Raw genomic sequence first — 27232 nt, forward strand, 5'->3', positions numbered from 1 at the left:
ACAGGGTGGGCAGCTGATTTAGGCACCTTAGGAACATAATCCGGCATAGGATACAGGAAGACCTTGGCTAATCCAGGAGCAAAGTCAAGGCAGGAAGGGGCAACAGAGAGAGCTTGTAGATCTCGTACTCACTGGAGAGATGTCAGGGCCAGCAGAAGAGCTACCTTTAGAGTCAGAAGCTTCTCAGAGGCTGACTCTAAGGGTTCAAATGGGGTCCCTGACAGACCACAGAAAGGTCCCAGGAAGGTATGCGCAGCCTGCAGATGGGCTTCAGCCACCTGACACCACGCATAAACCTCGAAGTTAGAGGATGTTGCCCCACAGAGGCTCCATCAACAGGTGGCCATGTAAACCCTGATTGTAGAAGTAGCCCAACCCGCTGAGAAACATTCTTGTAAGAACTCCAGGACTGTAGCTATTGCGCAGTTCACTGGGTCTACAGTGGATCCCTGCAAATGATAATCTCCCAAGGAGTGCCATCTAGCAGGGATATTATCTCTGAGAAACCTATTGGAGCTGGCCAATAAGGTGCTACTAGCAGCAGATATAGACTGTCTTGGCAAACTCTCGCTAGAACTTGTGGGAGCAGAGCGATCGGGGAAAAGCGTACAGATGTGACCTTGGCCACATGTGCACCATGGTGTCCAGCCCTAATTGTGCGGGAGGAGTGAGGGCGAACCACAGTGGGCCGTGTGTCATCTCCTCGGAGGCGAACACATGCAGTCCCGCTTGGCCAAACTTCACCATATGGACTCCACCACTTCACGCCGTCAGCCTCAACAGGATGTCTGCTCCCATATTCCCAGAATGTACATTGCACTCATTGACAAACTTTCCTTCTGCCCCGAGAAGAATTAGTTGCACCTGCCTGAACAGTGTGCGCGGACATAATCCTCCCTGGTGGTCAATATATGAGACTGCTGCTGTGTTGTCTGTGAACACATGGTGACCTCTCAATTGAGGAAGAAGGAATTTCAGTGCTAGAAATATAGCCCACATTTCTAGGCAATTTATATGCCGCTCCAGAGACCGTGAGCTGGACAGCTGTGTAAGACGGTGTTCCAGCCTGTGAGGGAGGTGATTGTCATTACCGTCTTGCTCTAAGGAGACACCCCTAGAGTGTGACCCAAGGCTAGAAACCGGCGACACTCCAATTCTCAGAGCATGTAGGCATCGCCATGTGACACTGATTACTCTCGAAAACCCCAACTTCTCAGCCAGCACTGAATGGTCTCCTGTGCAATAGGCCCATAAGCTCCAAAAGTCTCCCAAGATCCAGCTTTATCTTGCTCAGTGTTGATAGGATTGACCCTATGCATGTTGGGGATAGAAACACCCTCATCGTAGTCGAATCCTTATAACCCCAAGAAAAGTTGTCCACTGCACTTCAGAAAGCATACTTTTCTGAGGTTCAACCTGAGCCCCAAGCTCTTCATGTGGGCGAGAACAACATCGAGATCCCTGGGTCTTGCTAGAATTACCAGTTCCCTGGATCGTGCTAGAATTACCAGTTCCCTGGATCGTGCTAGAACATCTCACCAGTTCCCTGGATCGTGCTAGACTTAACCAGTCGTCCAGGTTGATTAGTACACAGATACCCTGAAGTCACAATGGAGCCAGAGTGACATCCATGCATTTTGTGAAGGTGCCAGGGGATAAAGCTAGCGATATTTCTATGTGGAAATATGCACCTTTTAGATCTATCGTCACAAACCAGTTCTCAAATTGAATCTGTGGAACGATAAGTTTGGGCATCAGCATCTTGAACCTGTATGTCCGAAGAGTACAATTCAGATGACGCAGATCTAAAATTGGCCGCATACGCCTCTATTTTTTGTGGACCAGGAAATAACGGCTGTAAAGAAACCTCTCTCCCTCAGGGTATGGGGTACATGTTCTATGGCCCCTTTGTCCAAGAGGGATCTTACTTCCTGCGCGAACGTTGGGCTCTGGTCTGTGCTGACTACTGTGGTGAGCACACCTCTGAACCGAGGGGGTCGAGCTCTAAACTGGATCCGGTAACCCTTTTCTATGGTAGACAGAACCTATGGAGACACATTTGGCAGTAGTTTCCACGCTGCCAGATGGTCTTTTAGTGACGTTAACTATTCCACATTCTATTGGAGGGAAAGCATTAGATTTTCGTTGCCCTGTGACAGCTTGCTGACCATAGAACACTGAAAACTTTGGACAGCCTTGGCTAGGGGAGGCCCTACAGTAGCACTGGGGGCTAACTGCCCTAACAACCTTATGTCCCCTGATATGTCCCTCCACAGCCCCTCAGGACTGCTCTTCTTTGTCTGCTTGGCCTTTATGACCATTCTCAGATCAGGCCAAGTAGCAGGCCGCGACTGTGGCCGCCCGGTTCCCCTGGCTGCCTGCGGGGGTTGGCGGGCTGCCATACTTGCTTTCTGTGTCTCCTTTGCACTAGTGCTGGCCCAGGATCCACTCATGGATGCCCGGGTGAACTCGACACAACAGGGAAGGAACTGGCTGAATGCCGCCATATGTTGAGCTCACTCAGCAGTTCTGCTTGGAAGACCTGCAACACTGTCATTGTCTGCAGTGACACACAAGCAAGACTACTACTGCAATGACATGGTGGCCTTACACGATGGCTTGGATGGCAAAGCCAGCCCCCCTAAATTATCTGCCGTCGATGGAGAGAGGTAGCTCGCAAGCGCCTCCTCCACCTTCAGCATAGCTAAATAGCCATGCCGTTCATTCCCCGCAATGGCCATCGTGGTGTTATAAATACGGTTTATGCATGGTTTTCCCTCAGAAGCCTGATATTTTGTCATGCACTTCTGGAAGAAAGGGAGTTTTCTGCAGTGTGAGGGATTTACTTTCACTGGGGTGAAAAAAGCTCATCCAGCCTTAGTAATTACTTCAAGCAACTCTTTATATGCTGCTCTCAGTTTTTAGTACACCATTCTGGCTCCTTGGAGTCAGAGAGGAATTATTACTATTATTTTTGTGTGTGTGTGTGTGTGTGGGTCCCCCCCCTTGGCTTTCCATAGCGGAAGGAGTCGCCGCGACACAAGCTCCAAAATCCCGCGAAGAACTGGACCCGGAAGAGCAAGAGATAGAGCAACGCTCGTCTCCGGTTCCTCTTCCGGATCCATAAGAGATCCCCCGAACCTGAGAGAACCCAGATCCGCGAGGCTCTGAAACCCAACTCGCTTCGGCTTCAGAGAAGAGCGCGAGTAGCGAGCAGAGCTGCCTGAAGTAAGCGTTACAATGCGCAGCCTCTCGAGGCTGCCATCGCATGCTCTATCCCTAAACACTTCACCCAGAAAGTGTGCACTATTCCTCCGTGTTGAAACGGGAGCAAGTCGTAACACACTTCCTGAATTCTCTCACTCATATTTTTCTCTCTCGCTCATTCCTTTTTTCCCCCCTTCTCCTTTTTTTTAAAGGGATAGAAAAGTTCTGCGATTTTGAGAAAAGAAAGAGAGTAACTGAAGCGTCTTTTTGTTTCTTTACACAAACAACCGTTATGCAGTCGTTCACTGAAGATAATAAGGCTGATGGTGCGGTACACAGGTGCTTTATTTATATCAGGTGACACGCTTAATTGCCACGTCATCATTGATCATGGCAGGCCTATAAATAGGCATGATTTTACACAAGCTTCAGATGCCGGTCACGCGAGAGGCACGCCCCATAGTGTTATGCTAAACGCAACGTCGACGGTCCCTTTGAAAGGGAACTGGGTGGGTTCAAATAAAAAGTGCTATGTTCTAAGGTGTTTAACACATCTAGATGTAAATATGAAGAAATGAAAGCTGAAATTCTACATTTATATTTATTCATTTAGCAGATGCTTTTTATCCAAAGTGACTTACAAATGAGAAAATACAAGCAAAGTTCAAAAACTCTAATCTATCATCTAATAATCACCTTTTCATCTGAAACCCAAATGTCTTCACTGTATAGTGAAAACAATAGAATTGGCCTTGCTGTTCCAATACATTTAAAGGGGACTGTATTTTGTTGTAATTAGCAGGTGATATCAGTCATGGATGTAGCTTTAATGTTAGTTAGCTAAGCTAATTTTGCCATTATCTTAGTGTAGCAAGCTACATTTCTCTTACCTATAATCCTAGCTATTTGATATAACTTGTAGCTAAGCTAACTGCATTTTTAAATTAGCTTGTAGATGTATCCTTTACATGAGGTGGTATATGATTCAAATTCACTTTGAAAGGCTTAAACAAAAGGAGATGTTTGACTTTGCTAGTCTAGAATGTGAGACACTCAAACTCATTCACTTGTATTGTTATGTTTGTAGGGTAACACTGAGTCATGTATTGTAACTAAATTATGGCCTACAACCCAGGACATCTTGTGGCATTTTTCATTAAGGAGTTCTGCCAAATATCCCTCAAAATTCTCATGTATTCCTATCATTTGGATATTTGGTGCCCACAAAGACACACACACACACACGCACACACACACGCACACACACACACACACGCACAGATATCTCTGCTGCTGTTACTATGGAGACCAACTGGATGTATTGTTCACTTTCCGTCGATCCGCACACCTGTTTGTCGATCTGCATATCTCTTTGTCTATCATATCCATCTTTCTCACTCTTACTTTATTTTTCCTCAGGCTCTTATTAGTCATTAATGGTCTATCCATGCAAAATGCTTACACATGTGTGTTTGGTGTTTTCATAACCCAAAGAATTGATTTGTTTTGGTAGCAGCATGTTTGCTATTGTGTGTGTGTGTGTGTGTGTGTGTGTGTGTGTGTGTGTGTGTGTGTTTTGTGACTGGCTAATTCTGTTTGTTCATTATCTTAAATTGAAGTCTTGAATGTTACAGTTGTGCATTTTTCAGTGAAGTGGTTTTGCAAGACATCAAGTTTGTAATATATAAATTGCATAAAATACATACCTTGTGTTTAGTACTCACCTGAAATGTAGCATGCATTTCTCATAAACTTTAGATATTATACCCTCAGAAACTTTTGAAAATCTCTTATGTGTCTTATCCATTAGTGTGTCCAGTTTAACACACTTGAGGAAGCACAGTTCTTGCAAATGCCAATGGAGGGCACTGTTGGAATAATATGTGTTTTGGTATTTTATTGGTGCAATACTGCTTATGTCCACTGTGTTATGTTAACCCTCTCTTGATTACAGAGAAAGAAATTCACATAAATTATTCATTTTAATCTCGGAAAATGTAAAAACTTACTACTGATAGACATGATTAATGATAGACACACAGAAAGAGAGGGAAACACACACACCAGCAAATTAGCACCATACTACGGGATCACACACCTTGTACCTCATGCATCTGGCTACCATCCTCGTCTCTAAAAATATATCTATATTGTGTGCAAGAGAACACGTGTTCATTTACACGTCACAGAGAATAAGTCTTTGAAATGAAAACACCCACAAAGCCACCCTGCCATGTAATCAGCCAGGCAATCCTGAATTAGTTTTAATGCCTTTTTATTTGCTGAGTGGGAGAGAAAATGAGATTAGATAGAGGAAATGTAAACTCCTACTAGAGATAATAAATCAAGAAATAAAGAACACACCTCATATTTCCTTCATGTGAATATACACATATGTACACTGTATGAATCTGCCAAGATCTTGAAGGAGAATCAAATCTGTTTCAATCCTTTGGCTTCCTCTTCTTTAAGCCCATACACACATATATACACACACAAGGCCTCCAGATAAATTCTCACCCTCCAATACTAGCAAAATGAAGGTCTTCATATGCCAGCATCCTACTCTCCTTCCTTCCCTCTCTCTCTATGCACTGTCCTCCAATTCTGTGCTTTTTACTCATTCTACTAGAGTTGCATTCCTCCTCCGCCTCCCCCATGCTCTCCCTTTCTTCCTCCCACAGAAGCGCCCTGTCCACCACACAGCTGAATACAGCACTCCGAGCCCCAGCATCCCACTTCCCAAAATCTATTTCAGATTTTTAAAATCATTTCATCCAGAAGCAAATTCAGTGAGGACCCAGGAAATAAATCTTTATTTGTTTTACCTTTAAGCTCTTATGTTAGAAAACTTCATGGCAATAAAAGTTATACTTTAAATAGTTTTTATACAAAATATAAAAATGACAAACTAACTAATAACCCCTTAGTTCCTGCAAAGGAAAATCTTAATGCTACAGCATACAAAGGCATTCTATACATTTGTGTGCTTCCAACTTTGTGGCAACAGTTTGGGGAAGACCCACATATGGGTGTAATGGTCAGGTGTCAACATACTTTTGAGTCAGACAGAACCTTATATAATCAAACAGTAGTATTTTATCTTATAGAATAAAAATATTTAATTTGTTTGGCCACTGTTCAAAAAATGTACTTTCTTATCATCTCAATATTCTCAATATTTCAATGATGTCAGTTTGAAATGACAATTACGTATAGGCTTTGCTGAGTTACTTTAGATTTTTGTTAGCAGGATTGTAAACTCTATAGTGTCATATGTAGCAGCATATACAGTACATGTAGCTGCATAAAGAGTAATGATACATAAGTATAGTTCTAAAGGTCTACAGGATGCTCTCTCTACACTGAAAGAAATGGAATATTTGGTCGGTCAGATTTAAGAAAAATGTGAATTAAGTAAATTCAGCGAGCATTTTATCAGTGCAAATCCCCTGTAGAATGTAGTGGGGATGGAATTAAGGGAGTTTCCTCTGCTCTGTTTCTGATGAAAAATGGAATTCAATTAATGGATCTTGTATGGTAGCACTACTTGTATTGTTCTCTGCTTGATATATCGCTTTGCTGGTATATTTCTCATTTGTAAGTCGCTTTGGATAAAAGCGTCTGCTAAGTAAATAAATGTAATGTAAATGTAAAAATGGAGATCTACTGGATTTTTGGCTCCACTGGCTAGTCCAGGTCTAGTCCTTTGTAACATGCAAATCAAAATGTTTGTAATCATTCAATAAACTGAAAAAAAAGCTGTGAATGTGCAACGGAAAGTGATCACCACAGGTCATTTAATCGTCAACAATTAATCACATTTAGCTGATTTTAAAAAATAAGCTCCAGCCATGGATGAGTGACGGTCTTCAGATTTTGTTAAAATATGCACATGGGTTCATTGCTAACAGCTGACAGCCAGGAAACACTTATCAGTATCATAACAGAAGAAGAAAGTAGACTGTATTCCAACAAAAGAAAGAACAGCATATACCCAGTAAAAGGAGCACACCACAAAAACTGCAGGAAATGATCAACCACCAGTGCTTAATGGCATCCAATGGCCTATGGTCAGCTTGGTGTGTCAGGACCCTAAGTTTCACCAGTCACCAGGTTCCTTCCTGCTTTCTAAATGGTGAACTGTCACCAATAAGGTCCCCTGCTCTTGTGTAATAAGCAAATTTCATGAATTCATGAATTTTGCTGCAGATGTCAACAGAAGAAACAGCAGTGGGCTAAACCCTGAGGGGTGTCAAAATTCAGTGTCATGGTGCTGGAGATGGTGTTAGTAATTGCAGTTACAGATTTGGTCAGGCCAAATCCATCAGTTTCTATGATATGTGCTAAATGGAATATTAAAGTCAATGAACAGGATTCTCATACCCATGCCTTTTTGGTCCAGATGGGTCAGAAACATGTAAAGGGTTTGAAAGAATATGACAAGAAGTGGGCAAAATATATTCTAAACATCTGCTATTGGAGAGTAAGATAGCAAGAGAGCAAATTAAAGGATCTTCTGTAGAAGTTACATCTGAAATCACATCATTAAGATAAACTTGAAGGAAATTCTTGTTGTGTTACATCTGAAAATTAAACATTTGAGAAACATATAGGAGCATTGACAGCTGTGAACTATGAGTAAGGGATGTAGATTTCGAATGCAAGTCAGTCAGGTATCAGTTATAATGTGACAGTTATTTTATTTTATTTTTTTGGTCTAGCTTTTATTTAAGAAAATAAAAGAACCAAAATGCTTCCATTTGGTTAATTAGCTGCATTAATAAATATGTCAAAGGAAAGTCCTCAAAAAGAGTTTATTGTAAAGTGCTTTTAACAACAGCCATTACCACAAAGTAGTTTACAAAAATCTGCATGCAGATTTAAATCCATAATGAGCAAGACAGAGGTGGCATTAGTAAGGAAAAACTCCCCCTGAGATGACATGAGGAAGAAACCTTGACAGGAACCAGACTCAAAAGAGGACCTATCCTTTTCCAGATGAGAGATAGTGAGCTTATAAATCATTACAGTATACAGCTGTAGAAGACTAAAGGAAATCAGTGCAATCTGTTGTAAGGATGTTCCGTATGATCATATTGCGATAAGCGTCGGGAGTTTAGCACAAGTCTTTGTGATTACAGCAGCAGTACTTAGTAACAAATCTACAGTAAAAAGGTGAGCTTAGCCAATAAATCATGGGTAAGACTTGGGTATAATCTCTTTATGGGACGTGCATATGCATTTGAATAAATGTACTGTATAAATTTATGTAGACTATATGGACACTGTGATATGAACATATGAATAATAAATGAATATTTAATAAGAATAATCAAGTTGAGCATTTAAAACACAAAACTTCCTAAACTACCTTCTGTGAAAATCAATGACTGAATTTAATGAGAAGATAGCTCTTTAAGGTTCATACCCTTAACATTTCAGCGTATTGTAATTTTTTTTATTCATAAAAATAGTATTCAGCAATTACTGTTATTCAGTTAAGGGAGTAACACTAATAAAAAAAAGTTATCTAGTTATGAGAGTAAGGAATGCAAGTCTGGAGCCGGTATCCTGAGAGTTTCAGGGATAAGTAAATTTGAAATATAAGGGGCCATTTCAGTAGTAAATACTGGCACTATTAGCTACAGCAAGATTATGCAGAGGATTTGTGCTTAGGAAGAGTAATTAGCCATGTTCAGGTTTAGTGACTTAAGTCCAAAAGATATGTCAATATATATGTGGTATATATAGATACTCATTCAGAATGGGGTTATTCAACTGCTTCAGGCACCCCATACAGATTATATAAATCATGTCCAAGGTTGCCAGATTTTTGCCAGATTAATTTAACATCATCAAGTTTAATATTTCATTAATGTAAAGCATAAGAAATTTAATCTTAGCTCTTTGTGGTACAGAATGTATTTTTTTTCTGGGTACAACAGATTTGTATGATTAAATTGTACAACCATGTATGTGGCAGTCATGCGGCAAAATCAACTGTGGCAGCTCCATGAAATATTCAGCAAAGCAAAAATTCACTAAGTTTGAGAGTAGAGAAATGAGGAGGACCAGCACTACAGGGACAATAAGCATGTACAGACAAAGAAAAGATAAAGGAAATGGAACATGGTAACGCAGGAGTTGAGGTGGTTCAGCTCAAAAAGGGCTGCTATATTTTCATGATTAAGTGGACAACAAATTATCTCTGAGGTAAAAAAGGATTTTGTGTGCATTTTTAGGTGCCTTTTATTCTTTTTGGTTTACTCTTTCTTCTAGGTATAATACAAGTGGTAACTACTTATTAGGAATAGACTGGGAACAAAAATCAGCAGGAATTTGCTTTAAACCCTAAAGGAACCCTACATTTATCCAAAATAACAAATGAAAGTGGATTAACTTGTATTCCAGCATGAAGCTGCATAACATCCAGCATATAATGCCACATAAAAAGGAAAATTATAGCCATAATTTATTCTATAACATTCTATAACACCAAACTACTGCAGTTCTTCCTTTGCTGTAGCCTGCAGACATTTTTCTCCATGATTCTCTTGTTTTAATTATCCCCTGCTTTCACATAAACAACAGCAATCAAATAAGCAATAAAGTAAAAAAAAAAAAAAACTATTCAGCTCATTTTTGTATACTTCCATAATTTCTTTTATATAGCATTGTCTTGATTCATCAGTAAGCAACACTTCTGCTGCTAAATATTTTTAATGCAGGGCTCAAAATTAGATTTCACCAGGTAGAACTTGTGCTTTAAATTGAGAAAGCACTCAAAGTATCTGGGCCCCCAATATGCAGTATATACACAGACAGTTTCTCTCTGATGTGCGACACTTCAATGTTAGCATCAGGCCAATTAGATCTGAGCATGTTATTGAAAGCTCTGTGTAAGGTGGCTCACAAGCAACTGCATGACACGTCTAGCAGTTTCCAACAGGCTGTACTGACTGCTCTGTTAGTGATACAGTGATGCGCATTTATAAGGCTAGTTGCTCTTTATTCAGTCTGCATTAGAGACAGATTTGACTTTGTGCTGCCAGCATGGAGTGTATATTAAACAGTAAAAAATGTTTTATGATAATGGCCACCATTTCTGAGATGAGATGTCAGTACTATTTCAGTTTATTTTTTTAATCAAAAATGGATGTCATATTTCAAATGATTTTGCTGTTCCCACAGATCCACATATCATCTATACATCTATATCCACCCATTGTCCTTCATCAAACACTGGTCTGCATGTATGTTTTAAGCTCTACTTGTCAGTCAGAATTAAGGATTTCAATAAGCTGTACATAAATAGAAAAGCCTGTCAGTTAAATTATTGCATAAGCTACCATGTCCACTAGTTGTGGTTTGTTATAAAGTGGAAGGGTGGCTGAATATACATCAAGATATATGTGGGGTAGAGTTTTCTCATTTGACTACCTGAGATGCTGTCAGCATATCATGTTGTGTTTTCAAAAAGTCTTCAAATTGTATGTCAACCTCTTAATGCCTTAGGACTTAGTGAGCATTTTTAAAAACATAGTTAGATTTAGAGGCTAGGATAATATAGTAAATGCCTTCTAGATTAAATATTTAGCTAGAAATTAATAACTAATATTGTTTTGGTATTATTTTTGGAATCTTACCATGATAAGCAACACCCCCCCCCCCCCATGTCTATTCTATTGATTTCTAACTGCTAAATAATGTACTGTTGCATTTTTTTTCTTAAAATAATTTATTTCATTCGAATAGTTAGTGCAGTACACTCTTATTTGAGAAAATTCCAGTGCAAATTCAGTCTAATGTCTATTTTCATGTTTGCATTAATAATCCATATTAGTCAGTGGTATAAGGGGCATTACAGACCACAATCCAAAAATCGGCTCTTGTCCTTACTCACACACTCATCAAAAATCAATGAAGGAGGCCAATATGAGTTAAGAAAGTTTGAAGCCATTACATCTATCTATAAAGCATAAAATTGTATTGATGATGTAGTTGATTACCTTTATTGAGGAACACAGTGAACCAAGCTGGCAAACTGGCAAAACAGATTGAGATTCAGGTGGAAAAATAACCATTGGTCTGTATTAACTTATAATCCTGAAATGAAATATAGCTTGTGGGACATGAATACCATTGCATTCTTGAATTTGTAATGCGAATTGTTTAGCAGTAACATTGCCCATGTCTTAGTCCAACAAAGAATTCTGCAATTCTTTTACAAATGTTTATTTTGCTTTAAGTAGGGTGAGTTCAGCAAAAGTGGGACATCAGGTAAAGTGGTATAAATACATTTCATGCTAGCTAGCCCTTTAAATGTCAGGAGCCAATACATTTTTATAGCCATGAATAATTACCACAAGGGTCTTTGTCACTGCTCAAATGTTTTTATGTGCCTTAAAACATTGTTTAGGGCGTGGTCCGGTTTCAAAATCTACATGGCATCAGCAAGAACTTGTTAAGTCCACTGACAAATGAGAATGGTTTTCTTAAACATAAACCTCTATAAAGAATAGAAATCATAAAAACAAAACTTTTATTGTATTTATGAAATTATTCTTGGATGGTCAATTCACATTTAAGTTTTTTTCAATTCAATTCACATTTAATTCACATTTAATTCTTTAGTGAATTTGTGTTTTAAGTATCATCCCACTTTATCTAATTTGTCAGATAAAGTAGGGCAGTAGCTTTTGGGCAATGTGGGACACTTTTTAAAGCCAATATTATGGATTATGGTTATTGATTATCATACTATTCTGAGCTAGCATGACATGAACCATGTCATACAACAGTTAAATTCATATTATGTTTGATGTATTTTGGTTTTACATTATTAAGGTATTGTGTGGAATCTTGTGGTAGATAGATATAGCCTAATTTGAAAAAACTTTGATCACTTTTCCACTTTGCCAACCAACTCTGACCAGCATCATTCAAAGACCTCGTTGTCAGGCCAAAAAGAGGAGGGGGCATGAAGACATCCAGAGCCAAGCTGTCGTCATACATTCCACCAAGCCCAGAACACTTTACTTATGTTGAAAAATCAAAACAAGAATGAAAAAAACACCCAATAGAATAACCACAAGCACCTCAGAAGAATGCAAAGGCTGCCACAGAAAATATGGTACCAGTGATGATCCAAAAGCAGAAGAATATGTCATATTAGATGCTGCTGCATTTTTCTGCAAGTGGTGTTTATGGAGATATGATTTTTCAAAGCATAAAAGGCCTATTGATTTTTGCAATTAGGCACTTTTTCAGTCAGAACTGAGTTACCCACCATTTAAAAAGGATGATTGTGTGTGTTTGTGTCTTTTGTAACAAAAATTGTAGCAAAAATATTTTTTTATTAACTTAAAATTACTGTCCCACTTTTGCTGATGATCTGTCCCACTTTAAATGAAAATACTCTTTCAGCGAAAAACAGTGCCTACGGGTGTTCAAATGTCTGTCATAATCACATTCACACGATGTCAAATATTTTTTCAATACATTTACATTTAGGAGGGCTGTGTATTTACAAAAAAAAATCAAAGGCTTGCAGTATTAAGCTTTTGTCATTGTGTCATGGTGAATCTAGCAAAAACTGTCCCACTTTTGCATAGTTCACCCTACAGTTCATACTGTACCTCTTTTATTAAAAATTAAAAGAGTAGCATTATTTAGTCATCAAAAAATTTCGCAATCACTTTGGAAGGCTTAAAATATGAATTCAAATTCAGAGCTGCCATGTCAGATTTGGTGCACAGTGTTCAGACTGTTACATCATGATGGATTTACTCCACAATCTTATGCATGAACAAAGAACCAGCTCCCATCAGGGACAGTGTGATACACATTATATGAGGAAGTTGAATGTGGGCACCCCAACACCACACCATTAACCTGAGCAGCATCAGGAAAAAGACCCAAACTTCTAGCAAAAAGGAAGGATATATATTAATTTGACATTAATATGTATGTGTTTTTATACATAGAGGTGTTTTTTTCTTGAACCAGTTGACTAACAAAATGCTAGCTATGAACATGTTCACTGCTCAGATGGCTAACGAGAATGTGAGTAAAACTGGCTTTCCACACTTATAGCTAATGTTAGGGTTTTTTCACCTAGAATTTAGTAAATGGGAAATCCACATATTTTATTTGAAACAACTCATTATGAAAAAGAAACAATAAAGTTTGGAATCAAATATTTTTACCATAGTGGTACTATAGCTTAAGTTGCAAAATATCAAAGAAAATCACCTCTTTAATGACACTAAAGGCAAAAAAAAATTATGAAAAGATCACTAAATACGTCATAGACATCCAACTCACAAACATCTCATGTGAACAAAATGAAAAACAATACACCCTCCAGACTAATATAGCCTTTTGATGGAAAAAAGGTGCAGAAAATAGACATAGTGCCATATGGAATCACCGCCCCTCCTTTCTAAATGAGCAGAGACCCACATTGTGATTCGGGCCCCATGGGATACAGGGCCATTTGGGCCTTGCATGCCTGCCAAATTTATTCAGTATGCTTGAGTGCCTCCTCCATAACTGAAGTCTGTTCATGCAGTACCTGACTCAATATCTGAACAATGTGGATATTGTTCATATGAAACCAGGAAGTGGGATACTATTTGATTGTGCTGTTGTATTGCTCAAATCCATTGCACACTATTTTAGACTGGTAATAGCATACGGATAAAATCATTTATTTCAATCGAATGTTTAGTACATTATCCGCTCATTTGAGAAAATTTAAGTGCACATTGAACTATTTTAATGGTTGCATTAATAATCCATATTAGTCCTTTTTGTAAGAAAATTGGAAGCCATTACAACTATCTATAAAGCATAACATTTTATTGATGATGTAGTCGATGACCTTGATAGACTGGTAATAGCATATGGATCCTGTGTATTTTACTTTTAATTTTGTGAATAGGAAATGTTGGGTTAAATATGCGTTATGATTTTGTTCTTCAACTCATTGTAGGGAGCTGACTAGTCTAAAAATCTCTACACCCCCAAGGCTGAGAGAAATGGAACTGTCGTATGCAGTGTTAGTCTGAGTCATCATGTCTTGCTTTTGTATGGTTATTAAAACCTTCAGAAACGCTGCATCTCTTTGCAACACTGCAGTAGCCTGTGCCTTCAGACTCAGCATATGCCTTGATCATGCTGATGATTCATGTTGTGATTAGGAAAGAATTAAGTTTTAGGTTAAGCAGAATAATTATGTGCATTTTGAGCTGCCTCATTGCCCAGCTAACCCGGAGAATGTTATTAGAAAGGTCAGCAATGTATCTGACAGGTTTGCATAAGGTTCAGCTGTAACATTACATAAATAACATTCTTACAGTATTCAAAAACATGTGAGGTAATAAGACTTGGCTTCTTAATGTTCTATGAATGTGATCCACAAAAATGCATATTATGGAAATGTCTCTGTTAAATTTTTTACTAGTACAAAATGTTGCAGCAATGTTGTATGAATGTGTTTTTCCACAATGTATGTTTTAATGTTTTAATAATTCACAGAAAAAAAAACGAAATATTCTAGAAAATGTGCTAGAATCATAACATTTCATAAATGGTCTGCTGAACGAAAATTTCAGCTGGAAGTAATTTAACTAAAGTATTTAACTAGTGCACTTGTGCATAAAGTATGTACAGCAGAAATAGTGTTTAAATAATGAAATTGCTTCAGTGTTCCAGTGTTGGTTTTATGGTGTTAAAATCTGAATATGGAGATAAATGTTGGAATGGAGTTGTGGGGGAAAAATGTTCAGATGTTAATCCTGGATTTGTTTTTGAATCAAGTGTGATGTGTTTTTTTTGTTAGTTTTTTTTTGCTCTTTACAAGTATTCCAATTATTACCAGCGCATTCAGTGATAAAGTGTGATAAACTTGGATTAAGATTTTAAAAATGATATTACATTCCTATTTCCCCTTTTTCTGCACACACTGCTGGACATACAGTAATAGATCCCCTCTCACTCACAGCCCCATTTTTACAAAACAAAGTGTCAATAAACAGTCATCCATTACTAGGAATGGCTGTAGAAGACATTTCAGTCAAATTGATTGTCACAGTGTGTTTCTGTGAGTGTATGTGTGAACATAAGCTCCTCAGGGTTTCCCTCATCTGCCACACACACATACAGTATACAAATACTCAGACAGAGTTATAAATGGCCTTTACATGGCAGATATTGCTTCACATTTTCCTGGCAGTCGGAACTCACTGAGTGTGTTGTTCTAATCAGAAACTGAGCGAAGGGAAAGCAGCATCAATTTAAAATGTGTTAATGATCACGTTCGCACATGGCTTTTACTCACTCCGCACTTTACATACAGCCAAAATTACACACACACACACACACACATCCACAGGGTTCACACTGCCAGAGTAATGTGTGCCAGCTCACACACATTCCCTCTCTCACACACCCCCCCCTCCCTCAATCCCTCCTCTTTTTGGCTCAACCGCCTTCTCTCTCTCTCTCTCTCTCTCTCTCTCTCTTTTCCCTGGCAGATATTCCCACCTTGTCTGTTTCTCATCACACGCTTTTCTCCGTTCTCTCTTTCTTTTTTACCCGGTGTGATGTAGAAATTTTAAAATCATTTCTCTTCTGTAAGACCTTCTCTTTCATTCCTTCTTCTTCTCTTTAAATTTCTCTGTCTCTCTCTCTCTCCTTCCTATGCCAGTTTGTGTGGTTGTATGAGTGCAGGGTTGGAGTATTCCTCCTCCTTCTCAGTTCTAAGGACCATGTTCTATTTCCAGCTGGTGATCATGGCAGGAACGGTCCTCCTGGCGTACTACTTCGAGTACACAGACACCTTCCCTGTGCATGTCCAAGGTTTCTTCTGCTATGACAAGACGTTTTCCAAGCCTTACCCAGGTCCAGAGGAGAACAGCAAAGTGCCACCTATCCTCGTGTACTCGCTGGTTACTGCTATCCCTACCATAACGGTGAGTGCTGTGTTTCTATTTCTTTCTCTCTTTCTCTCACTAATGTGTGCTGTGTATATGTGTGTGTGTGAGAATGAATTTGTGCAAGTGGTTGAGCATAGATAAGTGTGTGTGCGTAGAAGGGATGTTTCAGAGAAGGAGGGCAAGTTTTCACTCTGTACTATATTTATCACTTCCACATGCACTGGGATGATGGAAATGTACAAATCATATGTATACATTTAAGATAAATGGATATGAATGAGAATGATAATTGGTGGTTTTGCTGGTGTTCTCTGGTTGTATAGTAAACGAAAGGCAACAGATTGCAGAACCACATGGATTTACCCCCCTCCCTCTGCAGAGACTGTTACTTGACTATGTGTAAAATAAATTGCCAGAGTAAATAGCTAAAATACACTTCATAAAAGCCAAAAACACTCAGGCTCAGAAGTTTGTTGTGGTGTATTTCAAAAGCAATTCTTACAAAGAATGAAACAGAGCACAGGCATGACCTGATCCGTTTTAATGAAACATCTATCACTGAAAAACTGGCCAAAATTTCACAACAGAACCTATCCAGATTCAGACTCAATCAAAGTCTGTGCACAAACCCCACCTGACTCAGTCTCAAGTATTCAAGCATAGCACAGTGAAAACCTGACTCATACTGAACTGAATACCGAACACCAGAACAACCTGGCCCATACTAAGCTAAAACCTATCAAACACAAAATGCAGCTGCAACTTGATGAGGACCTACTGACAAAAATGTCTTTTGTAAAGCCAAGTTCTTGGCAAAATGCTCTCAGTTCTATCCAGTACTGATGCTCCAGTTTACCATGGGTCAGTGAGCTCCACTGATGCTCCATTTCACTTCAGAGCGCTAGTTCCACCAGAGTGCTATGTGACAGCTTCACCTCAAAGGCAACTCTTCGACACTAATTAATTTCATCTATAGCTTTCAATCTTTGAAGGCTGAGATCTTTGGCCCTGTCCTACAGTAAATGGCACCCTAAGCCCTGTGCTCCTCCTCTAAATCTGCACTTTGGTAACATTAGTGAGGTGCAGACCTACGATGTACAAGTCCTCAGGGGTGCACAGGTATAAGAAGCAAGCATTTATGACCATCTGAGAAATCAAAAGACATGTTCATTACTCACTCAAACACTTAATGATAGGAGAATGGAAAATAATGGCAGAGTTTCCTCAGGGTAAACCAGTTTCCTCCCTCCTCCCAAAAAACACACCGGTAGGTGGATTAGCTACACTAAATTAACCTAGATGTGAATAAGTGTGTAAATGTTTGTGTGCATGATGCCTTGTGATAGACTGCTATCCCACCCTGGCTGTATTCCCTGGGCGTATGCCTCATGTCCAGTCTTCCCAGGATAGGCTCTGGATCCACTGCAACCCAAAGATGAATGAATGAGTCATTACACCAAAACAGAAAATGCACTGATCACAGATCACATGACAAAAACAAATGATGTACCATGGCAGTGTCAGCTACTTGTACACAATAGCTCCATTTTAAATGATATGTAGGTAGGCTATAGATGAAATCAGGTAATCAGTCCACATTGTTCCACAGTGTTGTAGCCCTGATGCTGTGCAATAAAATCCAGAAAGTTTATTTGTTGTATCTGCCATGTTCTCTGCTTTCATCCCCATCCACTTTGATTGATAGCTATATTCAACTGGGTTTTGGGTAAGAGAAAGCTGTTGAGCTGTATCCAGGCATGGTTTGCGTTAAATGTGCACAGAGGGCATTTGTGAGCACTTTTCTGTACAATGTCTTAAGTAAATGTAAATACAATTCTGTAAATCAAAGAGGCTTTCTAAATGTAATGAAAAGTTTCTACATACAAAATACTATAGAACACAGTAAACAGTGAATAACAGTGAAATCAAATCAAAGTATAGGTGTGACCATACACCATACCGTACACCTATAAAACTGCATCATGTCTTCTAGGTACACTGTCATGCAGATATTTGTTTTTATTTATTTATTTATTTTTAAAAGAATTTGGCTAGTAGGTTGTTCCAAGCTGCCACACACACTGCTGTGCACAGTGCTTCTGAAAAGTGGTCATTTGTGGTTACTTAATAAGTTACTTCTTATGTACTTTCTTTGTTTCAAACTTTTTTTTGTGGAAAATACATTTGGAAATATTTGCTCTTTTACAACAACACATTAAGCCAAAAAACATTAAAAAAAAAACAAAAAAAACTTTTGCACAGTATTGTATCTCATTGAAGAATAAGATTAAGTCATTCCCTTAATCTTAAACCAGTGAGAATAACTGACTTGATTGGAGCTTAACAAGCAAACACTCTTATTAACTAACTAAAAAAAATAACAAAAAAAAATCTGAGTGCTAAGTATGCATTAGCTTAAATATAAAAGTCTTTTCACCATGTAGGTAATATATGCAGTATTTAGCAGTACTGAAGGTCTGCTAGCAGCCATTAGACTGATATCCTAATAATGGTGGATCAGTATACAGGCAGAAAGACCATTAGCATGATCAGGACAGCTGATGAAAGAGATGCCAGCACCTTTAAAATTAGCAACACTACTTGATGAAAAGAGCACAAAACCCAAAAAGGCAAAGAAACTGGTTATTAGTTAATGATTCACTGTTCTTTACACACTTTTATGTGGTAATAGCTACACAGGGGTTAAACTCACATAATTCAAGCTTTTAATCTGAATTAATAACAACAATTGTTATTTCACTGTTTGTACTATAATCTATAAATACGTATGAATTATTTGTTAGTACTTACCCATAGTCTCTTCTATCATGACAGATATCATTACATAGTTTTAATCTTCCATTAACTTGTACGTCATATGTCAGTGTATATATATATATATATATATATATATATATATATATATATATATATATATATATATATATATATATATATAATGAACATTTGTGGCCTTGATGAGAGAATTCACATTTGATCTATAGTCATTTGTACAGTATGTGATTGCTCCAATGTACTATAGATGCAAATTCTACCTTACTCTTACTTTAATTCATGGTCATTGTTTCATTTCAAGTCTGCGATGTAAGACTAGAGAGACTAAATGACAAAATGTTACTGTCTAATAATGTACACATGATATGTGTACATGTGTTACTTGACATATTCCAAGTATAAATTTCATTCTTTTTTCATATACTGATGTAAACGGATCTGTCAATTCAAATTCTTTCTGTCCTGTGCTTACACACACAGAGTGTGTAGTGAATATGCTTGGCATGGTGTCAAACAGGAGTAGGCTAGTAATAAAAGTGATGTGTGATAGATCGACAAATTACACTGTTGTTTAGGTCTAGTAGCAACAAAAAAACAATCAACTGTACTTGTAAACAAACATTTGTACTAAAAATAAACTCAAGATTATTATTTTTTTAAATATTGGTGTGTGAGACTAGCAACTAAGCCTTCACCTTCACCTTTGCTAGCCAGTAACACTTTGTTATTTATAACACTTTGATTTTTTTTTTTATGTTATATTGTTTAATCACAATGACACACTAATGTAAAAAGGAGATGTACGCTCTGGGTAATGTGATAATATATTTTACTTTCATTTGAATTTCAGTATATTTGCCAGATACTTTCTAAATTAATTCTAAGGAACACTAATGCTAGGCTCTGAAGAAAATCCTTTCATCCTCTATCAGAGAAAACTCCAGGATTATTGACACACTTCATGAACATAAGGACGAATATTTCTATAAAATATATATGCAATAAAGAATATTTTTAGTATTACTATTACATTTTCAGCATGCGAGTTGAGTGCTTTTACATATGAGGACACTGTATAGTGTTTTTAACACATTTCTTCAAATTAAAAGGTTTTCTTAATAAGAATACTTATAGTTGGAACCTCCTCCATGCCGAACATCTCAAGGTCCTTTATATTAGATTTGTGCATGCGGACAATGTGCCCATTTCAATTTAGATCATAACTTCTTAATAGTATTCAAATGCAGAGTCTGAGATCCATCTAGAAGATACTCCTAAGTCTTCCGACAGAGGTAACAGGGTTTTAGCTTCAATGATCCGCTATTATATTTTATAGCGGTTATCAGGTGCTATTTTACATGTGTTCAGTCCCCCTTTTCACCAAACAGTCCAATTTTGGTTTTACCTTTTCACAGCACACGGTTTTAATTGCTTGTATATTCATGTAATAGCCATTACCTGAATTGTGCAGTTCAACACCATCTGTCTCTGAGGCGTTAAAAGCTTTTTTGTTTTTCCTCAACATGACTGATGTGAAAGGGGTCTTTATATGTGTGCAACCTCGTGTTTATCCGTTATGAAAACAGGACATGGTCAAATGGTCAAATGGGTTTTTGTTTTTCTGAGAGAAAATGCTAATTTAAAAAAAAGTCTGTATGAAATTTTTTTTTTCAAAAGGTAAGGAAAAGTACATTTTTTTTGGAACTTTTGATTCAATACATGCAGTGCTAATTTTAATTAAATTTTTGTTGCTCATTTTCATGAAGGGTGTCAATAATTCTGGAGTTCACTGTAACCACATGATCAAAATACATGTACAGTAAAAGATACACTTAATAAATGTGATTAATGTATGATGATATACTTGCAACATCCTATATAAGTATAGAAACAGTTATAGTATAATAACATATAATATAAGAATAGTTTGTCCTCCTTGGTTGGGGGTTCAATTTCCACCTCCGCTCTGTGTGTGCACAGTTTGCATGTTCTCCCTGTGCTTCAGGGATTTGCTCTGGGTACTCCAGTTTCCTCCCCAGTCCAAAGACATGCGTTGTAAGCTGATTGGCAAATTGTCCATAGTGTGTGAATGGGTGTGTAAACTATAAACTGTGTGTGATTGTGCCCTGTGATGGGTTGGCACCCCGTCCAGGGTGTCCCCCACCTTGTGCCCCGAGTCCCGTGGATTAGGCTCCAGGCTCCCCCGAGACCCTGTGTAGAATTAGCAGTACAGAATATGGATGGATGGATAGTTTGAACATGTTTTAATGTACATCAGGATAGTGACACAGAGATAATGCCATTTCAGTCTTATGCATGCACTAAAAAGGGTACCATATTCATTTTATACCTTCACAAATCCCTGCTCACACTCTCTCTTCACAACTACAGAATATCCTCTGAGTGATGTGTGTATGTGCTCTCAACTGACTCACGCAGGCTGTTGCTCCATGTCATGAAAGCAAAGCAGCTTTATTCTTGACACAGATCTGACAGAGAGGAATTGAATTTGAGAAGAAAAGAAATAATGAAGGGAGGCATGTACAATCAGCCTGAAAATTGTTCCTTCGCTCAGCAACTTTCATAATACAGCTGTATTACTGTGCTAGTATGAGGGTTGTAGATTTTAAGAGGCAGAATGGAGAGCAAGACAAAGAGAGCGTGAAATGCAATAGAAAAAAAATAAGAGAGAGAGACGAGTGTATAAGGAAACAAAGAGAGAGAGAGACACTAATCTATCTTTCTAATGTAGTTTTTAGAAAGAATATAGGACAATGAAAACGGATGAGCATTTTACATATGATAGATAGATAGATAGATAGATAGATAGAGGCATCATTAGTTTTGAGTAACCACTTTATGTTGGTCAGGTTCGCAGAGCTTATCCTGGGAACACTGGGCATGAGGCACATGAATACACCCTCCAAACCACCATGCACACACACCCTCATACACTCATTCACTCATTCACACCTGGAGGTAATTCAGAGTAGCTACTCTGCCTACCGGAATGTTTTTTGGGAGGTGGGAGGAAACCAGGGAACTCAGAGGAAACCAAAAAGGATACAAAGAGAACATGTGAATCAGTAAACCAAGCTCAGAATCAAACTGGGATCCCTGGAGTTATGAGGCAGCAACATTATCCACCATGAGATTTGCTGGAAAGATCAGGCAGAAAAACTCCATTACTTAATCATACAGAACAGTGCTTGTTGTTGCATTCCTTAAAATTCTCTCTGCATAATCTCTTCTGCATTGACCACGTGCTTACTCTTGTGTATGAGCCATTAGATATGTCCTCAATCTTCACTCTACTTACACACACACACAGACACACACATTCAGAATTAAGTATGACACCAGAAGGTGATAGTCATATGAGTCATAAAAACTGTGTCTAAATAAGGGTTAGACTGAGATGGAGGAGACCCAGAAGAGATGTTCCAATTTATTTTGTTATTAAATTCTGCACACTTACACACGTACAAACGTTCCAGACACAATAACGTTACTACATGTAGTTATTTTACTTGTGAGACATGAATTCATTTCCTCAATTTGCTTTCTTTTTTACCCTCAGGCTCCTCTATTGTTTATCATCAAGCGTTTGATATAGCTGTATTTTGCAAACTGTCCAGCAGCCAAAATATACTTTCAGGAGGAAGTATATTCAATTTTGAGATAAAAATCTCACAAGCACAGATCCATACTCATGGCACAAAATCTGAACAGTTGTTGCAAGTGATGTTCAGATGATTTTAGCTCAAAGATTGAATGGGAGCATCAGGTTAAACAAATAATCATGGGTAGATTTTCAGATTCAGGAATCTATTCATTGTCATCTTTCCTAACTTTAAGGCTAGATTGTTCTGAAAATAAGTGAACTGAAAGGCTAGATTGTTCTTGCCCCCCCCACACACAGTATCCACTGATGTGGTTTTCCCATGATGAATCTCTTTTTGATAAAGCTTAGATGGCCATTTGAAACCATTTGCGTCATAATTAAAGTGTTATCTGGGCCAGGTGGTTTGAGCTCATATTCTGTTTGTGTTCTGGTCTGAGCAGGCAGCTGTAGAGGGTCTTACTTTAGAGCTCTGTAATAGAGCCATGACCTTGATCATCCATTAGCCTTCTCAAAATGATGGATCTATCTGATCTCATCTTTGAGATTATTCATACTCATGTTGAGATTAGCACACAGATACGTGTACACAGCTCTCCTGACACTTCCATTAAGTGCACATACATTACCGGAAGCCTTTCATGCTGACATGAGTACACACACACACACACACACACACACACACACACAAATGTGTGTGACAAAAATATTCAGACATGTATTCTAAATGCATTACATATCCAGTGCTGGAATATTGCTAAGGGATTATTGGCCTGTTGGAATAGCAGAGGATTTTTAATGCTTTGACTCCACTGTAATCCTTTCAAGAATTGAAAGAATGATGAGAAAGAAAGGTTAGTGGCACCAGTGGTGGCTCATTGAATAAGGCATTTGGCTACTGATTGGGAGGTCATGAGTTCAAATTCTATCAACATATATATCAATATATATATCAATATATATATCAATATATATATATATATATATATATAATCACTCTCTCTCTCATATATATATATATATATATATATATATATATATATATATATATATATATATATATATTTGTGTGTGTGTGTGTGTGTGTGTGTATATATATATATATATATATATATATATATATATATATATATATATAATTTATTTATTTATTTTACATACAGTATATATACAGTGGGGTCCAAAAGTCTGGTCCAGAAATCTGGGATTTTTCATTTAAATTTGGGAATAAGCAGAAGGCTTTTTGAATTTTGAATTATTTAAAACACACAGAAAGTAACTTTTCAATATCTTGCATATTTAATATTCACGATTTTGTACTATTTCTATGTCCCTCTTTAAATGTATGCAAATTTCTTATGTATTTGTGACTGCTTAGTACAAAAGGTCAGATTTTCCTCATGCCTTATCTCTTCTACTTGACAAATGTGTTCAAACAACACATTGATGGATTTGATCTAAAATGGATCATAATGTTTTGCACAAACCTTTGAAGTCCCTGCCAGCTCGAGTGCACAATGTCATTAATGTAAAAAAGGCGACATACTAAATACTAAGAGTTCATGTAAATATTTCAGAGTTTCTATTTTTCACCCTAGTTGTTCTCAGTAATATAAATTTGTAATGAAAATTATTGTATTAAATAAGAAAAGAATGCAAAATAGAAGACTTTTGGGCCCCACTTTTAAAAAAAGAGCCAGCAAAGTGTTTGATCGAGTCTAGTGCTGTTTATTCACCTTCACCCTTGATATCAAGAATTGTCATTCCCATACAGCAGCCATGAAAAGCTAGATAAAAAATATTTATATATAAAAAAAACCTAACCAAAGCCCTTTTTTAAAAACATAGAATAAGTATGTAATGTAACACGGAATGAGTAAACTACTGCACACAGCAATAAGGAACACAATTAAGGATAATGTCAGGTAAGAAAACATTACGACAGGATCAAATGTTACAGATTTTACTGTCTCTTATAGTTTTATAAGAACATGTCATTTAAAAAAATCTGAGATGATTGTTTTTAGGAGGAATCAGCAATGGTAGCAAGGTGTCTAAATTTTATTCGTTTCTGTTTCTAGTTTCTGTTGTAAAGTTAAGCCAGTGCAGGGAGAATCTTTTCATTTTATCTTTCCATATTTATAGTATGAATTTTCTGGATATTTGTTAGTGATGTTAGGACAAGTGGCGATGTCAGACTATTTAAAGTGATTAGGGGCATTGAGGATCTCAGACAGCCTGCTCAAGGCCAGAAGAACTGGATATATGGATATGACCAGAGAACATGAAAGTAATCATCCATGGAATCTGGGCCATGTTTAGATGTATTATTAGTAGTGCTAAAACCTGTATGCTGGTGTTTACTGTACTGTATTGTTTACTGTGTGAAGAGATGTGAATCTTAGTGTTGCAGGACATAGAGAATAGGTTGCTGAATATGGTTTGCCAATTAATTATTGCATATTCCAATTTGAGTTCAGATAAACATTGATAAGGAAAATGAAGGGAATGTTGTGTCATCCTGATATAATAAGAGATTATATATTTGTGATATTTTTCGTGGTTTGAACTGATTGTGTCTTATAAAGCTGATGTCTTATAAAGCTGATGCCTTATAAAGCTGAGGGGGTGGACACTGAAAATGGGGATATTGATTTTTTTTTTTCATGACTCCTTTCTGCTGAAGATACTAAAAAAAAAAAAGTCACATAGTATGTTAAATTTATCTTGTTCAACTGGTTGAAGGTTACGTGCAAGATGCCTTTGAACATGAACAAACACCACAAAAATTTACAGGCAACTGAAACAGTGTTGGGTGGTGTTATGTAGACCAATATCACACCAAGCCAAGATAGAAGCCTTATGTATATACAATATAGTACATCTGTTGCATTTGCTATGCAAAATGTAAAAGCAAAGTCCATTACAGGAATGACTAAATGTCCTATAGAACAAAGCCAGAACCAGCCAGGAATATAGTAGGGCTGATTGTTGACATTAAATTACTAATTAAGGAAGTGCTACAGGCAAATCCCTTGGAAATCCTTTTGTGAAAAAGATACTAAACAGGCTACAACACATTACACACTTTCTTCTTCTTCTACTTCTTCTTCTTCTTCTTCTTCTTCTTCTTCTTCTTCTATGTCTCCTTCTTCTTCTTCTTCTTCTTCTTCTTCTTCTAATAAAATGTGAGTCAGTGTTGCCTCTTTCACTGCCTGGTAACCATAGGCCAACAACATATTTTCAGTTAACAGTGAACACTGATGTTTTTTCTCCAATATGCACTCAATGGGCACAATTATAATACTATAAAGCTATAGTCATATAAAGCTATGAAATCATTTGACCTGAACATTCGGAAATGTGTTATTTCTTATTCAGCTTTGATCTGGTAGCCAAGGTGTGATAGCTGATTCAGGGCCAAGCTGCCAACCCTGGCAGGATGTACCACAATATTAAATAAATTTTGTACCCACATTTATGTCATGTGTCATATGAACATGACTATAAAAATGTGCAGTATGTAGATTTTGTTAGTAATTAGTGTTTATGATTATAGTTGTCCACCATTGCCTATACAGTGTGCTTACTTATAATATTCATATAGACACATTTTTAGAAATATGAAATACGCCATGTGCTCTAACTGGAGCTCTTACAACAGCCTATGTAAGCTAGTGGCTTTAAATAAAAATGTTCATATGATTCCATTTAATTGCATTTATTTTTTGTGTAAAAAAAAACAACCCCTACACATAGCAACTTTATCGAAGGAAGGAAAAATTTTTTTGTTTTTTGTTTTGTGTGGGGAAAGAGGCAAGGCAAAATTTCTCTTTGTTTACAGTAACTGATGAATTGTCGCATTAATTACAGGTAAACATTAATTACAGGTATTTTTAGGATCTCTTTCATGTTCATACTTGTCATTTGAATGTTGACGTTTTTAGTCAATCACAGTTTAAAAATTGATTGAAGATAAAAAATAAAAGAGAGATATCCATCCATCTATCCATCCATCCATTTTCTGTACCGCTTATCCTACACAGGGTCGTGGGGAGCCTGGAGCCTATCCCAGGAGACTTGGGGCACAAGGCAGGGGACACCCTGGATGGGGTGCCAACCCATCGCAGGGCATAAAAAAGAGAGCTATATCATGGATTGAGACATGTAGACACAGACACACAGTCACTGAGTCTGAGAGGTCATTGAAAGTACAACCTACACTCACTCTCACACACACTGAAACAAGTTTATCCTGATTGCTTATTCTCTGACTAACTGCATCTGACTGATGAAGCACTAGAGCATGGGTACAGTTTCAAGCCATGCTCCCTATCCCTCTGGCTCACTCATTCTCGCTCTCTCTCTCTCTAACCTTCTCAACTCATCTCTCTCTCCACCTTTGTTTCCATGTGAAAATAATGTCATAGCCTGTCAGTCCATGTCAGTGCTCAATCTCTATTCCTGTTATGTGTGTGTGTGTGTGTGTGTGTGTGTGTGTGTCCCTAAACACAGTGTCCCCATCTCTGTCTCTTGCTGTCTCATCTCTGACGCCATATTAAGTCTCTCATTACTGCAGGTCGAGCATTCATAGTCAGTGTAATTCAGTACTGGTTCTACGATGATGACTCTGTATTGATATTCTGGTGCTGAATAGTGACCT

The 27232-nt window shown here is 37.7% G+C and overlaps 1 protein-coding gene across 4 annotated transcripts in view; it reads left to right on the top strand.

Moving 5' to 3' along the window:
• plppr2a (phospholipid phosphatase related 2a) overlaps positions 1-27232 on the top strand; it is a 47014-nt gene that overhangs the window by 12963 nt on the left and 6819 nt on the right. For 3 of the 4 annotated variants that reach the window (XM_053610783.1, XM_053610805.1, XM_053610791.1), the window contains one exon: positions 15999-16187. In XM_053610783.1, coding sequence (XP_053466758.1) covers positions 15999-16187 — 189 coding nt within the window. Of the gene's footprint in view, positions 1-15922; positions 16188-27232 lie in introns of all 4 variants that reach the window. The other variant, XM_053610799.1, reaches the window with a different exon arrangement.

This window comes from Ictalurus furcatus, chromosome 2 (assembly GCF_023375685.1).
Source record: "Ictalurus furcatus strain D&B chromosome 2, Billie_1.0, whole genome shotgun sequence".
Lineage (NCBI taxonomy): Eukaryota > Metazoa > Chordata > Actinopteri > Siluriformes > Ictaluridae > Ictalurus > Ictalurus furcatus.